This window comes from Aphanomyces invadans (genome assembly GCF_000520115.1).
Source record: "Aphanomyces invadans strain NJM9701 unplaced genomic scaffold supercont1.32, whole genome shotgun sequence".
NCBI lineage: Eukaryota > Oomycota > Saprolegniomycetes > Saprolegniales > Verrucalvaceae > Aphanomyces > Aphanomyces invadans.
In genome coordinates, this window is record NW_008580177.1 from 54,173 (window position 1) to 66,826 (window position 12,654).

Consider the following 12,654-nt stretch of genomic DNA (forward strand, 5'->3'; position numbering starts at 1 on the left):
AGCGCGGTGAAAAGAAACCAAATGGCGCACAAGCAGCGCCTTCGGCAGACCGAGCGGAGAAGGTAGCGTCGCAGGAGCGAACGAAGGTCAAGTGTTTGAAGTATCAATCAAATTCGCATCGCGTGCGCAATCATCTGGGTCTCCGAGAGGCCCAGATCAAGCAGTTGATGGACGAGCACCATCAAGCACGTCGTCGGATGATCGGAGTATCGAGAGACACAACAACTAGCAGTATGGAGTGCCGGGAGTCAATCGAGGTTGTGCTACAGTAACACTGCCGCAAGTGTTGCTCGATTCTGGCTCCGATGAAACGGTAGTGTCGGAAGGTGTACTGCTGATGCTGCAGCGTCTTAATCCCGGCGTTGTAACGGGGCCAAAGTTGCGACTGCAGCCTTATGGGTGAAGCTCAAAGCCGCTTGAAGTTTTGCGGCTTGTTCAGTTCAAAACTGTGGCGTTAGAAACGCCAATTGGCCCCCTGGTGCTGCATTGATTTTTAACCTGGATTGAAGTATAGAGAATGGACATCGATGACCGTATTGGACATCCAATCCGATCATGGAACGACTGGGTTTTAAAATCTACGGTATGCTTGTGCACCCTGAAGCAACGGCGTATTTGGGACGTGGTAGACGTCACCGACGTTGGGAACACGTCGTCGACTATGCGATGTCTCCAGATGGCGTATCAGGAAGATCCTAAAGACGATGTCTACGCCGAGGGTGTGACGTGTTATATGCTAGGATGGAGAAGCTCGCTGATCAAGATGGCGAAATCCAGCGCATTCTGGATGGTATGATTACGGGGGCCGTGAAGTCTTGCCTCTCCGTAATTCAAGAATCTTAGCTTCAACGCATCCTCGAAAAACAAGTCGAGGACTTCCGTCTGGAATTTGTGTGCGAAATTTGCGCGTCGACGTCGAGCCAGCCGTTGAAAGTAGGGCCATATGAAGGCGCATTGCCAGTCAAGTGTGCATTGCGCCGGTACCCCCAGCCCACATGGATTATTTGAAGTAGCATGTGGAAGAGCTCGAGGCTGCGGACCTCGTCTACCGAAACAACTGGGCGGCAGTGCCGCGAATCGTCATCAAGAAGGCGCCGGGTGAGTATTGTATTACGATTGATTCTCGACCAATCAACTCGTGGACTATACCCATGCCGTGACCGATGCCGAATTTGGACCCCGTGATGGCGACTTTGGTTGGCACAAACGCGCGCGTACTTCACCTTGGACTGGCTCAAGAGGTATCGGCAGCTGCCACTGCACCCACCTTCCTGATGTGGTCTTCGTTTATGACCCCGTTTGGCGTCGACACGCCAACACGAATCCTGATGAACCAGATGGACGCTGTGGCCTACTGTCAGTCCTTCGTCAACGATATGTTCGGCACTGTTCGCCTGAGTTTTGGATTTGCTCGATGGCGTTTTGGGATATGCCGATGGCATCGACAAGCTGCTGACGCTGTTGGACAAAGTCCAAGGAATTGTTCATGTTCCGCCTCAAGCTGCATCCGAAGAAGTGTGATTTCTTCCGCAAGGAAGCAATGTGGTGTGGAAAAGAAATTCCGCAGATGACGTGTCTCTTCCCTGGATCGAGTCGCAAGGCCCGTGTGCGATGGAAGCGACAACGTCTGGTGCGGACCTGCAACAAATTGTCTACGCGACGACTTGAATGCACAGTTCCATCCCAAGTTACGTGGACCTGATCGATCCGCTGCGAAGAATTCTGGACGTTGCGGCGAAAGTGGCTGATGAATCGAAGAAGGCAGCGCTGACGTGTATCCAGCTCGATGCCGTTGGATGGGCGGGCGAACGCGACGAGTGCTTTGCAGCAGTAAAGAAAACGCTGCAACAAGTGGTGCCGTTGTCTCATCGATCTGCAGACAAGATTTTTTGCTTTATGCTGATGCGAGTAAGACGCATTGCGGAGAGGCATGCACTCATATCCCGAAGATTTCGGTCTTCTTGTCGAAGTACAACGACATGAGGTATTGGCGTTCCTGAGCGGTGGATTTGGCAGACCGAGTGCTCGGGTGGCCGACGGTGGAGGAAGCAGTGTTTGCGATCTTTGAATCGGGCAAAAGACTCGAGTACCTGCTGCTCAGGCAGCAAGGATTCCGTCTCTTCACGGACCACTGAACTCTGCTTTAGTGTACATTTTTAACCCACTGAGTTACAGCAGCAGCAATGATCCGCTATCAAGCTAACAAGCTACATCTGTGGGTCGTGGTTATGGCAACATTTCCCTGCACGTTCGAGCATGTGACGGGAGAAACGAACGTCTGGGCTGACCTGCTTAGTCGTTGGGGGTGCAGATCCGTTGGCGGTGCAGATCCGTTGGCTGCGCAAGTGTCTACAACTGATCGTTGTGTCGCCTTTACAAGACAAGGATTTTGCCTGGCAGATGGCGACGAAGATTCTGGACGTGTAGTTAACTGGTGGTTAGCAATTATGAATCATATCACCCTGTGGTGTCTGCGTTGCCTTTTGGAACGCGGGGTGCAGAACACCCTTATGCGATGTTGAAGCCGTTGCAGCAATCGACGACGCTGCAGGCTTGTCGTTTGTAGGAGGAACAAATATACAGGTTTAGTGATATTGTGAATCTGTCATGTTCGATTTGCTGTCAAAGAATGGGAACGGGATCAATGGAGTATGTGTTGTAATCGACGGACGAGTTGACATGGATGACGTAGTCATGTAGTGTATTCATGGTGACCTAGGTCGTATACTCTTGAACTTGACTTTTACAGTTGATTTGAGTGAGTTATGGCCAAATACGAAAGTCAGGACCATGAATTTTCAACCAAATCTGCTGCTTTTACATTCAACTTTGTATGCATATTCATACGTTTCAGATTAATTGAAATACTGTATTCAAGTACTGTTGTCCCAATGAGGTTGCCACGACATTTATAAATATAATTAATATTTGAAGTACAACGTGAAGGACAAGGAGTGCTCTGATTTTAAGGACAGGATATATTTGAGCGACGGCATCGCGTTCTTCAATAACGTGGCGAATCGTTTGTCGGCACTTTTTGCTGTCAAGTTCGTCCTTCGATATCTCCTCGGCAATTTCACGTATTGTGGTTCATAATACATCGTAATAACGACACGTTCAAGGACTCTCATCAAGAATGAAGCTACATCGATTTAACCAATTCTGACGAGCGGGATAAATTTCAAAGTTGGCGTTGAAACATAGAGGTATCAATTGTCGGCACAATTTTGACTTACATAATGTAATAAATTCAGTCAGATTTTGGAACATAGCTCTCACCAAATATTGCAAAATCAAAGGATTATAGTTATTCAGAGGCAATAGTTATCACAGAACTAACTTGAATTCAATGCATAAAGTTAGACTTGTCTATGTTGGAATTCAAATCTTGATTAGCCTCTAGTAAATTACATTTTCCCCGCAAATTCGTATTTAGAGTAATGTGTTGATAGGGGGTAAATTTTTAACCAATCAGTGAAATACTGGGCTCTGATATGCTCTTGAAATGGTGCTGACAGTTGGTACTGTGCCGAGGATTATTTCGCCACGCTACGAGAATATTCTTGCATTTGGGAATATTCCAAAAACTGCGAAAAGGGTAAAAACTCAAATCAACCATATCCTATCGGAGGCAGTAGCCTTTTTAAGGTGTTGTGACTGGAATAAAGGGGACCGACGATCCGAATTACATATAACTGCTGAAGTGGACTGATGTTTGACGTCTCCAGCGTCCCAAGCGATTGCAGCTTGCGGTTTGTCTGACGTGTCTGTCGGTCGTCTCGAGCATCGTATGTGATCTCGGCCCCGCACCGTCCGTGTGGTCGAGACGAAGCAGGTGTTTGCCATCTCAACCGTGCCTGGGGTGATTGGCGTGAATGACTTTGAGCTGGTGTCTGCGATCAGGAAGTGCCCGTGTGGGGCCGCCCTCCTTATGCAATAGAAGACAAAGCCAAGCTGTACCGCTGAAGGACAATCCGCTCTACTCTGAGGAGTAGCTGACCGATCATGTAGGTCTTGCTCGCGATAGCCAATTTGCAAGCGTCGAACATCGAGTATCGCGATCTGAAGCTCGAAAAAATGCGCTGACTGCCCACAGGAGCGTGGCATGCATCGACTTTAGTATCTCCAAGGGTGAAATGGACAAAGTGACGGGCATTGAGTCGTCGTTTGTGCTACTGCTTCCGTGATGGCTGCCTCCTGCGAATACTTGGCGCCAGAAATCATCGTGAAGCTGTGTTCCCGCGGGATCGTTGCCCACGAGAAGTACATTGCCCTCGTGGTGGTTCGGACACCGCCAGGTACAGTACGATACTGTAGGTATGGTCCGAAGTGTTTGTTCAAGCCGACCAGGCGAAGTGAAGCGGTTGGTAGTCAGTAGCTGGTAGCTCTAGCTCTAATCTAATGTACTTTTGCTTTTGCTTTATCGAAGACAGCGCTAGTCACCAGTCTCAGCTTGCTGCACACGAAGTGCGGTACTGGCTGCTGTCTTAATGGCGGCATGATTTGCGACCCATCGACGAACTTGATTACCTTGGACGCCATACTGTTTTGCTAAGGAGCAGTAGGTGAAGCCTCCTTTGAGGTACTTCTGTATGAACTTGATTACCTTGGACGCCATACTGTTTTGCTAAGGAGTAGTAGGTGAAGCCTCCTTTGAGGTACTTCTGTATGACCACGAGTTTCTTGGAAAGCGTGATGGACTTCTGTCTCGTCTTGCGCTCTCGAGCCATCGAGGGAAGGAAAAATGAAGTGACATGTGGCGGGAGGTCATTTCAAAATTTAAATTGCAAGGGGATTTTGGCCAATCCAGGACGACTAGTCGTGGGGAACTCGTTTTCGTTTTGTTGTAAAGCTGCATCTACCATATGGCGTTTTGGCCGACATTTTCGTAGGTGCAGGAATGCAGCAAATACGGTAGTCGCCGTCTGCAGAACTTTCACTGTTGTAGACTGATGAATCGCAAGTTTCAGCATTGCTTTCAACGGCCTGGAGATGCGTGTGTTGCACTTTTCCTTCAGCCACGTCCATGCAGTCTCGGATTCCTGACTCTGACAAGTTCTTGTAAGCACGTTTGAGCCGAGAACGAACGTCCGGAAAGGTTGCGTTGCTGGTGTAGTGACGGCCCACTTTGCCTTTTACTATCACCCACGCAATTACGATACGCTGAAGAATCGAGTGATGAGTGGTATGAATTCAATCACATGGCCATTTAGAAACGCCATTGCAACCACCTCGACGTCAACTTTGGCCTCTATATACAGCAACGACTTGTTCAAACTCGGACGTGTTCATGATGCCGGTTGCAAATTGACCTTTCATCAACTGCTACGGTTTGCTTGCATCGGTTGTCGTACGGACGTTTCAATTTGCTCGTTCCTGCACAGTCCCACTGGCACTCTGATCAACAAAGAAAGTACTCCTCTTGTGCTCTGGCCCCACCAATTGCAATGTTCTCCCACCCATGACCGTCCCTGCCGACCAATCGTCCGCCGTCGCTCGTGTGTCGCAAGTCGGCCATACCGATCCCTCTCGCTCGAGCTCTTGCCCTGCCTCTGGCCAGTCTGGCCAACCCCCAACGTCCTTTCGCGCTGTTGCCGGTCGGGTTCTTGCCCCTAGGGCCACGAAAGTGAGTGTTTAAGCTCCTCTGGAGCCTCTGGACCCACTGAACTCCCGGTCTGGCAATAGTCGTGCCCAGATGGATGGTTCGACCGCGTCGTTGCATGTCGCCGGCCATGAGGACTCACTCAACACCCGACCTGGACGTCATTGTGTCTTGTCTGAAACCCAACGCCTTCCATGACCATCCCCGATCGCGTTGTTGCCCCTAGAGCCACGAAAGTGAGTGGTCAAGCTCCTTTGGGGCCTCTGGATCCACTGAACAATCGATCGGGAGACGACATTTCAAAACAACTGCATCAGCAACTGCCATCCCGGACAAGGCTGAAGTCGACGTTAACTGGCGTGCCTCATGGTACAAAACTCAATCCAATGTTCGTTGCCGACCAACGGAAACCGAATTTACTGCGGCCATGCGAGCGCACCAAGCGGGCAACCTGTCCAATGTCGACCGTCATCTCGTAGCCACGGCATCGCTTCCTACACCAACTCCACCAGAAGAAAAGTCCAACGTGTTGATCGCGTGCAAGTCAGCGGTTGCCATCTTCCACTCCAAGTCATGCTCGCTAGCCTGGCGACGACCCACCAGCCGGCTACTTGGACGACAGCGAAGAGTGTTTGCCGCAACTTCATGCGAGTCAAGAATGTCGGAATTAGCTTCAATTGCACAGACCGCGACATGGTCACCAGACTGGCCGGATTGAAGTTCATGAGCTGTGGACGACCGTTTCCCATCCGGGAGTATTCAGAGTATTCGCATCTGTATTGGATCGACCTCACGTTGGCATCCGATACTCAACCCGATGACATATGGACGTACTTCGACGCGCGCGGGGAGCCACCAGTAATGATCAAGTCTACATTCGACAAGAACTCCATCCAATCCCGCCACATTACCGTGTATTTTTCTGCACGCGATCCCCTCAAGTGCCTGATGTTTGCGCCCAATGACCCAGTACGTGAACTTTTTGTACACGGGCCTGACTCTGCCCTGGCCTTTGTACAACATTGCATCGCGCGTTACAACAAAAGTGTATCCCCCAGCCTTCGCACAAAACGTCTGCATACACGCCAGGGCAACAACCAAGTGCCCAATTCAGCCACACCGATACATGATACCTTCAGCACCATTGAAACTGACTGTTTATCACCTCCTGCGAGCCCGGTCGACACTCCTATGGAATCCAGCACCCCATCAAGCGACTCTGAAGACGATCAGGACGATCCGATTTCTGAATATGACGATATGGGAAGATTTAGCTCCAGCGACGACTCTGACACTCCCCTTCGACCTCCTTACGAGACTCAACTTGACGATACCGCATCGCATGCGTCAACAACGGAATTCACGGTCCTGGTTCACCCACATTTCATTGATGCTGACTTCAACTGCTTGATACAAACGCACCCCGCTATGCCTGATGACTCGCCGCTCTGGTATCGAGCGCAACTCTCACATCGCTATACTTACAAGCCACCGACACCTATTGATCACTCCAACGCAGAGAGTATCGATGGCGATTCCTCTGGCCGCCATGGCACAGTCGCGCACTCATTTCCCAGCACATACAATATGTTTGCAGTACTTCAAGACGCCGAAGACAACTTCGATCCTTCCCCAGCTCCGTACAACATGACGGTTGCAGGGAATGCCAATTTATACGCCGCATACTGCCGATCGCATGCTGATCTTCAAGCCTACTCGACCATCAACACGGACTTGAATCCATGACAATCGGCGAACTCACCGACTACCTGGAACACTATGCCAACTGCTATCATGCGGAAGAAGACTCCAGAGCGGCCCTCGCGATGCTTCAAGCTAGCCCAAGTCACCTCGCTCCCCTTATTGATGTCCGGACACCCAAGAACATGTCGGTACTGCATGCCAAGCTCCCTGACCATGCTCTCCAACGATACATTCAAAGTCACACATATTTGGATTCGATCATCGCCGGTGTATAAGAGCAGTTGACTGCTACCATGCCGCAACCGCTTTGGGCATTTGGTTGGCCACACGCAGTCGGTCAACCTGAACCAACTAGCTTCATCCTATCTTCCATCGTTCCCAACAACGACAACTACCAGTTCATCCTTGCGCTAGCCCATTTCTGTCTCTTTCTCCAACTCAACCAGCCCGAAATCTGCTTCAACGCTCTCAAGGTTTCAGCTTTGGTTCAAGAAGCTTGTCGACGACATACCGGCAACCGCTGTCTCGCAACTCTTGAACTCGCACCACACTTCCTTTGGTCAGATGCCACCTTGTGTGCTTTAGCAGCGTCACCTTTGGGCGAGTACCTTATTCAACGCTCCAACGTTTCAACTTCCGTCCATCAAGCCATCTTACAACTGGCTGCATTCCATCCTATGGGCGTCTACATGGTTCCCTGCTACTCCGCTTATTCCGGACGCGTGGCAACTCCGTGGCGTCTCCATTACCGCCAACGGCATCAACCGACTGCACCGATCTCTCTTTTCAACACTGGCCAACAAGTTCTCTCTCATCGCTCTTCAAGAAACCAAGGGTCACCTCACCGTCCAACCTTCACAATGCCACACATTTCTGGCACAGCTCTGACTCCCTGGGAAGCGCGTTCTAGTCACATCATCACTCCCAGCTCTACAACGGACACAATGGAGTCGGACTACTACTGACCAACGCTTGCCCCATTCAGCACCCCGTCGACGTCACACCATCTTTCGTTTCCCATGCATCACCGCTCGTGAACCGATACCTGGTCGTCTCTGAACGACACACCAATCTACGTCCACATCATCTACGCACCTGCTCAACCCCACGAACGGCCCCGTTTTTATCAAGCCTTGCCGCGTGACTTCCCTGCCAACGCATTGCACGTTGTCTGTGGTGACTTCAACACGGTGCTTGGACCGCTCAACACAGACGCAACCACACCCCTAACGTCCGACGTATCACCCTCTCTCTCATGGATTGGCAGGTCGCCCTGCAACTGACGGACCCCTGGCGCATCCAAAACCCGACTGCCATGGAGTTCACCAGCCCACAATCGAACCAACGCATTGACATGGTCTCATGAGTTCCCACATGTTTGTCAACTATATCCGACATATACGCCATGCACATGGAATGAAGTGGCATCATTCAGACCATATTCCAATCATTTTTGACATCGCCACGCGCACTTGGTCACCGCATCATGTTGCCCAACCCTGGCGCTGTCCGGAGTGGCAATTGCAACTCCCACAAGTTCAAGACCTTTTACGCACCACCTTACAAGATCTCATGCACAAACTCGCAACACCCTCGCTGCCAAATTACAACCCGGGCTGCCTACTCGATGAACACAACCGCATCGACCAAGACCTTCACCAGGATGAACGCTGCACAAAAGAATTTCTCCGGCCGCCAAGTCACACACATTTACCCACACGCTTACCCCTTCGGACCAAGCAAGAATACGACGACACGGCGCAAAATTTCCGACGCTATTGGGCTCAAATCTTTCAAAGTCCGTCGTGCGACATTAACAGTCCTCGTCGACACATCAACAGATCACTTTTACGCTCGATTCTGGCGAAGACAACCAGTCGACTCACTATTACCCAGCGCCACGCCATGGAAGCACCGCTTACAGCCAATGACTTCTACTAAGCTCCAGGATCAGACGGACTACCCGTGGAATACTACCTTACAGATCCACACAACTGGGCACGAGTTCTTGAAGTTTGCTACAACAGCCAGCTTGACAAGCAACGCATGACCAAGTTTCAGCGACGGGCGCATCTATCCCTGCTTTACAAAAGCGGCCCAAGATTAAAGCCTGGCAACCATCGCCCACTCACTCTACTCAACGCTGATGCTAAGCTTGGCCCCAAGATTCTTTCGTACCGTATTGGCAAGGTTCTCCCCACCATCCTACATCCCGACCAACACGGCTTTGTTCCTGGCCGTTCGATTCAACAAGCCTTGTGGGAATTCACCACTTTACAACATTATTGCCAACTGAACACCAAACAAGCCGGCACAGTGCTTCTCGACTTTGCTGAAGTATTTGACAGCGTCCTCTGGAATGTTCTGGACATCGTGTTAGCTCATTTCAACTTTGGACATACCTTTCGAACGTGGAGCAAGACATTTTACTCCAATACGTTTATCTACATCCTTCTCAACGGTAGACCCTTGGCACCGTTCGAACTCGGCGCCGGAGTCCGCCAAGGTTATCTATTCTCTATCCCCTGGTATGTTTGTCCTTTTTATTGAGCCCATGTTGAACTATATCCGATCCAAGATGCCTGGAATATCTCTCAACTACATTAAGCCCAACATCGTTGCCTTTGCGGATGACTGCACAGGTATTCTTGCTGACCTTGCTGACACCTACAGATTTCTGGATCTTGTGGAATACTTTTGTCAAGGGACGGGCATGCAACTCAACCGCACCAAAACGCACATCATGCCGTTTTCACCATGACAAGACCAATCCCTCCCTACGGCCCTCCGCTCACTAGGAGTCAAAGTCACCCTCAACACCGGCCACTGCAACACCTTGGGAGTTTACTTCGGACCAGATCTATCCCAAGACCGCCAGCTCGATCATTTGCTTCCCCTGGTTCATCAGCGTTGCTTGCTTTGGCGCCATCGTGCTCGAACCATCCGAGGTAGGGTCGTGCTGCTCAGCGCAATGATCCTTCCACTGCTCTGGTACACTGCCTCCGTCACTTGCACGCCCCCAACAAGTCTAGATCACTTTCCCCCAATTCTGCTCGACTTTCTCAACCAAAAAACATCACCAGAACTACCAACACAAGCACAAGAAGGCATTTTCCCCGAAGAATGGTACACACTTCCGTGCTCAAAAGGTAGTCTTGGATTGCCAACGCTTCATGCCACTGTTCGCAGCCTTCAACTCAGTTTACTTGTGGGCGACTTCGACAAATACGCCGCAATCCCAGCATCACACCCAAATGGCTGTCGCCGGCGATCGCATTGTTCAGTCAGGCTCTGGGCGACTATGGCATAGGAATGGATATTCTCTATCTTCGACTCCAACAGCCAGTCAAGTACGGCCTTGGTCATTACGGACGCATTCTCGGTCCCTATCTTCATCAAATCTTCAGTACATGGAGTGAAGTGATCTTGCCGCCCCCCCTCACGACCATGCACTCGCTAGACCTCCACCACATCCCCCTCTGGGTCGCAGCTGGATGCACAACAGCCCAACGGCCTCTCAGATCACTCACACGCACAGCACACCTCTTCACGACCCTCAACTACCCGATTCTCCGACTCTGGGATGTCATTCAAGGCGACTCCGACATATCGCACGCCTTCACCGAGATGCTTCACTGGCTAGCACCTTCTCGCACAGCAGCAGCTGCAGGTCCAGCGGTTACAACACATCTGCAGCCTCTTTTCACGCGATTTCGACATGTCAGTTCGGCCCCCACTTCCAAGTCCATTAACATGCTGCCCACCACGACTGGACGATCGATCCCAAGACCCTGGAACTTACCACGCCCTTCACCATACGTAAAAGACTTCACCAGACCACGAGCACAACTATCCCTCTACCAAGACTTGGCATACATCGGCCGGTTCATTGGCACTGCGTGGCAACGCGAGATCTCCATGGACAAGTCTTTACTACCCGTTTTTCGAGACGTGAGATTCCGCCTCCATCACAATGCTTTGGGCTTCCTATACAAGTACGCCTGGCGTTCGGGCTCAACAACTTGTGTACACGGCTGCAACTCAACGGAAGATGCCAAACACTTGTTCTGGGACTGTCCACAAGCACAACGAGTATGGCAATACTATCTGGCACCGTTTGAAGACATCAGCGGCAAGCTACACTGGCAAGACATCCTGTTTACTGATTCCATCAGCATCAAGACAGAACACAAGACAACCTACCAAGACAGCTTCTTTTCCCTTCTGCGCTTCATCCAGGCAATTTGTTTCCGACAACTTTGGCTTCAACGCAACCTCCTTCTGTACGATGAAGCTTTTCCAGACTCGCTGGCACTCGGCGCCGAAGCTCAAGCGTACCTATGGCTTCACATACAAGCTTATCTCAAGCGTATCGAAGGCCCAGACAAGCGGAAACTTCACCGCTTTTGTTCACAACTGCTCCACGGCGGTCCACACTACCAAGCCTTCCTCCCAGACACTACTTACCTACACCGAACCGCCTGAACCAAGCCCAACCCAACCCAACACAACCTTCTGCCCGAGCGACAAGGTCACCAACCGCATCCCACCAACCGCAACAACCTCGTCCAGCTACCGCGTCACCGACCAAACCAACGTACTCACCGCTTTCGCTCAATGACAACGGACAACAATCACGCTTATTCGACTTGGAAGAATTTACACAAGATTATGCTCAACATCACTATACCTACTTCAACTACAAGCTTCTCAAGGTCAGCTACCAACTTGCATTCTTCACCGCCTGCTCCCTTGACAGCGCCGGCAGCCATCTTCGACACGACTCCTGAAGCACGATAACGTGGGCGTTTTTTGCTTACAAAATTTTGAGTAAAAAAGTCGCAGAAGCTGCCGCTTCCGCGATCAGGTCCACCAAGCCAAAGCTTTTACGCTTCAACTCGAAGACAACAACCTCAGCAACAGGTCAGCGCGCCCGCCAGTCCATTGCGTCAACAGTTGCGACTCCGATACCAAGACACACCATCAACACCAACTGGTCATGTTGTGGCGCGCAAGGCACACCAAGTTCATCCTATATATGGGGTACGACAACTTGAAAAGTCGCCAACTATTTAGGGCCCGTCTGGAAGCCACAAAATAACACGATATATCTCGATATTATGAGAAGAATAGTGATATGTCGAATATCGATATAATCCTGCGTTTGGAAGCCAATTGTGCGACAAAAACATCACGATATTCGTGATGATATATCCTGAAAAACGGTATATTGAATATACGACTTGAACTTGTATATTTTGCACATCATCAACATATTATGACCGCCTTTTTGCATTTCAAAAAAGAGAGACGAATCATTTGACAGAGCGTGCGCGCCATGAAGAAGA

The 12,654-nt window shown here is 50.5% G+C and overlaps 3 protein-coding genes across 3 annotated transcripts; all 3 read left to right on the forward strand.

Annotated features, from left to right (window-relative positions):
- Positions 1–555: 555 nt before the first annotated feature.
- H310_11474 (hypothetical protein) lies at positions 556–2,135 on the forward strand (the record flags this gene model as incomplete). Its single annotated transcript, XM_008878169.1, has 5 exons — positions 556–583; positions 630–790; positions 844–980; positions 1,719–1,969; positions 2,017–2,135. The coding sequence occupies 5 exons, from the start codon at positions 556–558 to the stop codon at positions 2,133–2,135; spliced, it is 696 nt and encodes a 231-aa protein (XP_008876391.1).
- Positions 2,136–7,344: 5,209 nt separating this feature from the next.
- Positions 7,345–7,581, forward strand: H310_11475 (hypothetical protein; the record flags this gene model as incomplete). The annotated part of the gene is made up of 1 exon (XM_008878170.1): positions 7,345–7,581. The coding sequence occupies one exon, from the start codon at positions 7,345–7,347 to the stop codon at positions 7,579–7,581; it is 237 nt and encodes a 78-aa protein (XP_008876392.1).
- A 3,037-nt stretch (positions 7,582–10,618) lies between these two features.
- On the forward strand, positions 10,619–11,791 carry H310_11476 (hypothetical protein; the record flags this gene model as incomplete). Its single annotated transcript, XM_008878171.1, has 1 exon — positions 10,619–11,791. One exon carries the CDS (start codon positions 10,619–10,621, stop codon positions 11,789–11,791), a length of 1,173 nt encoding a protein of 390 aa, XP_008876393.1.
- Between the last annotated feature and the right edge of the window lie 863 nt (positions 11,792–12,654).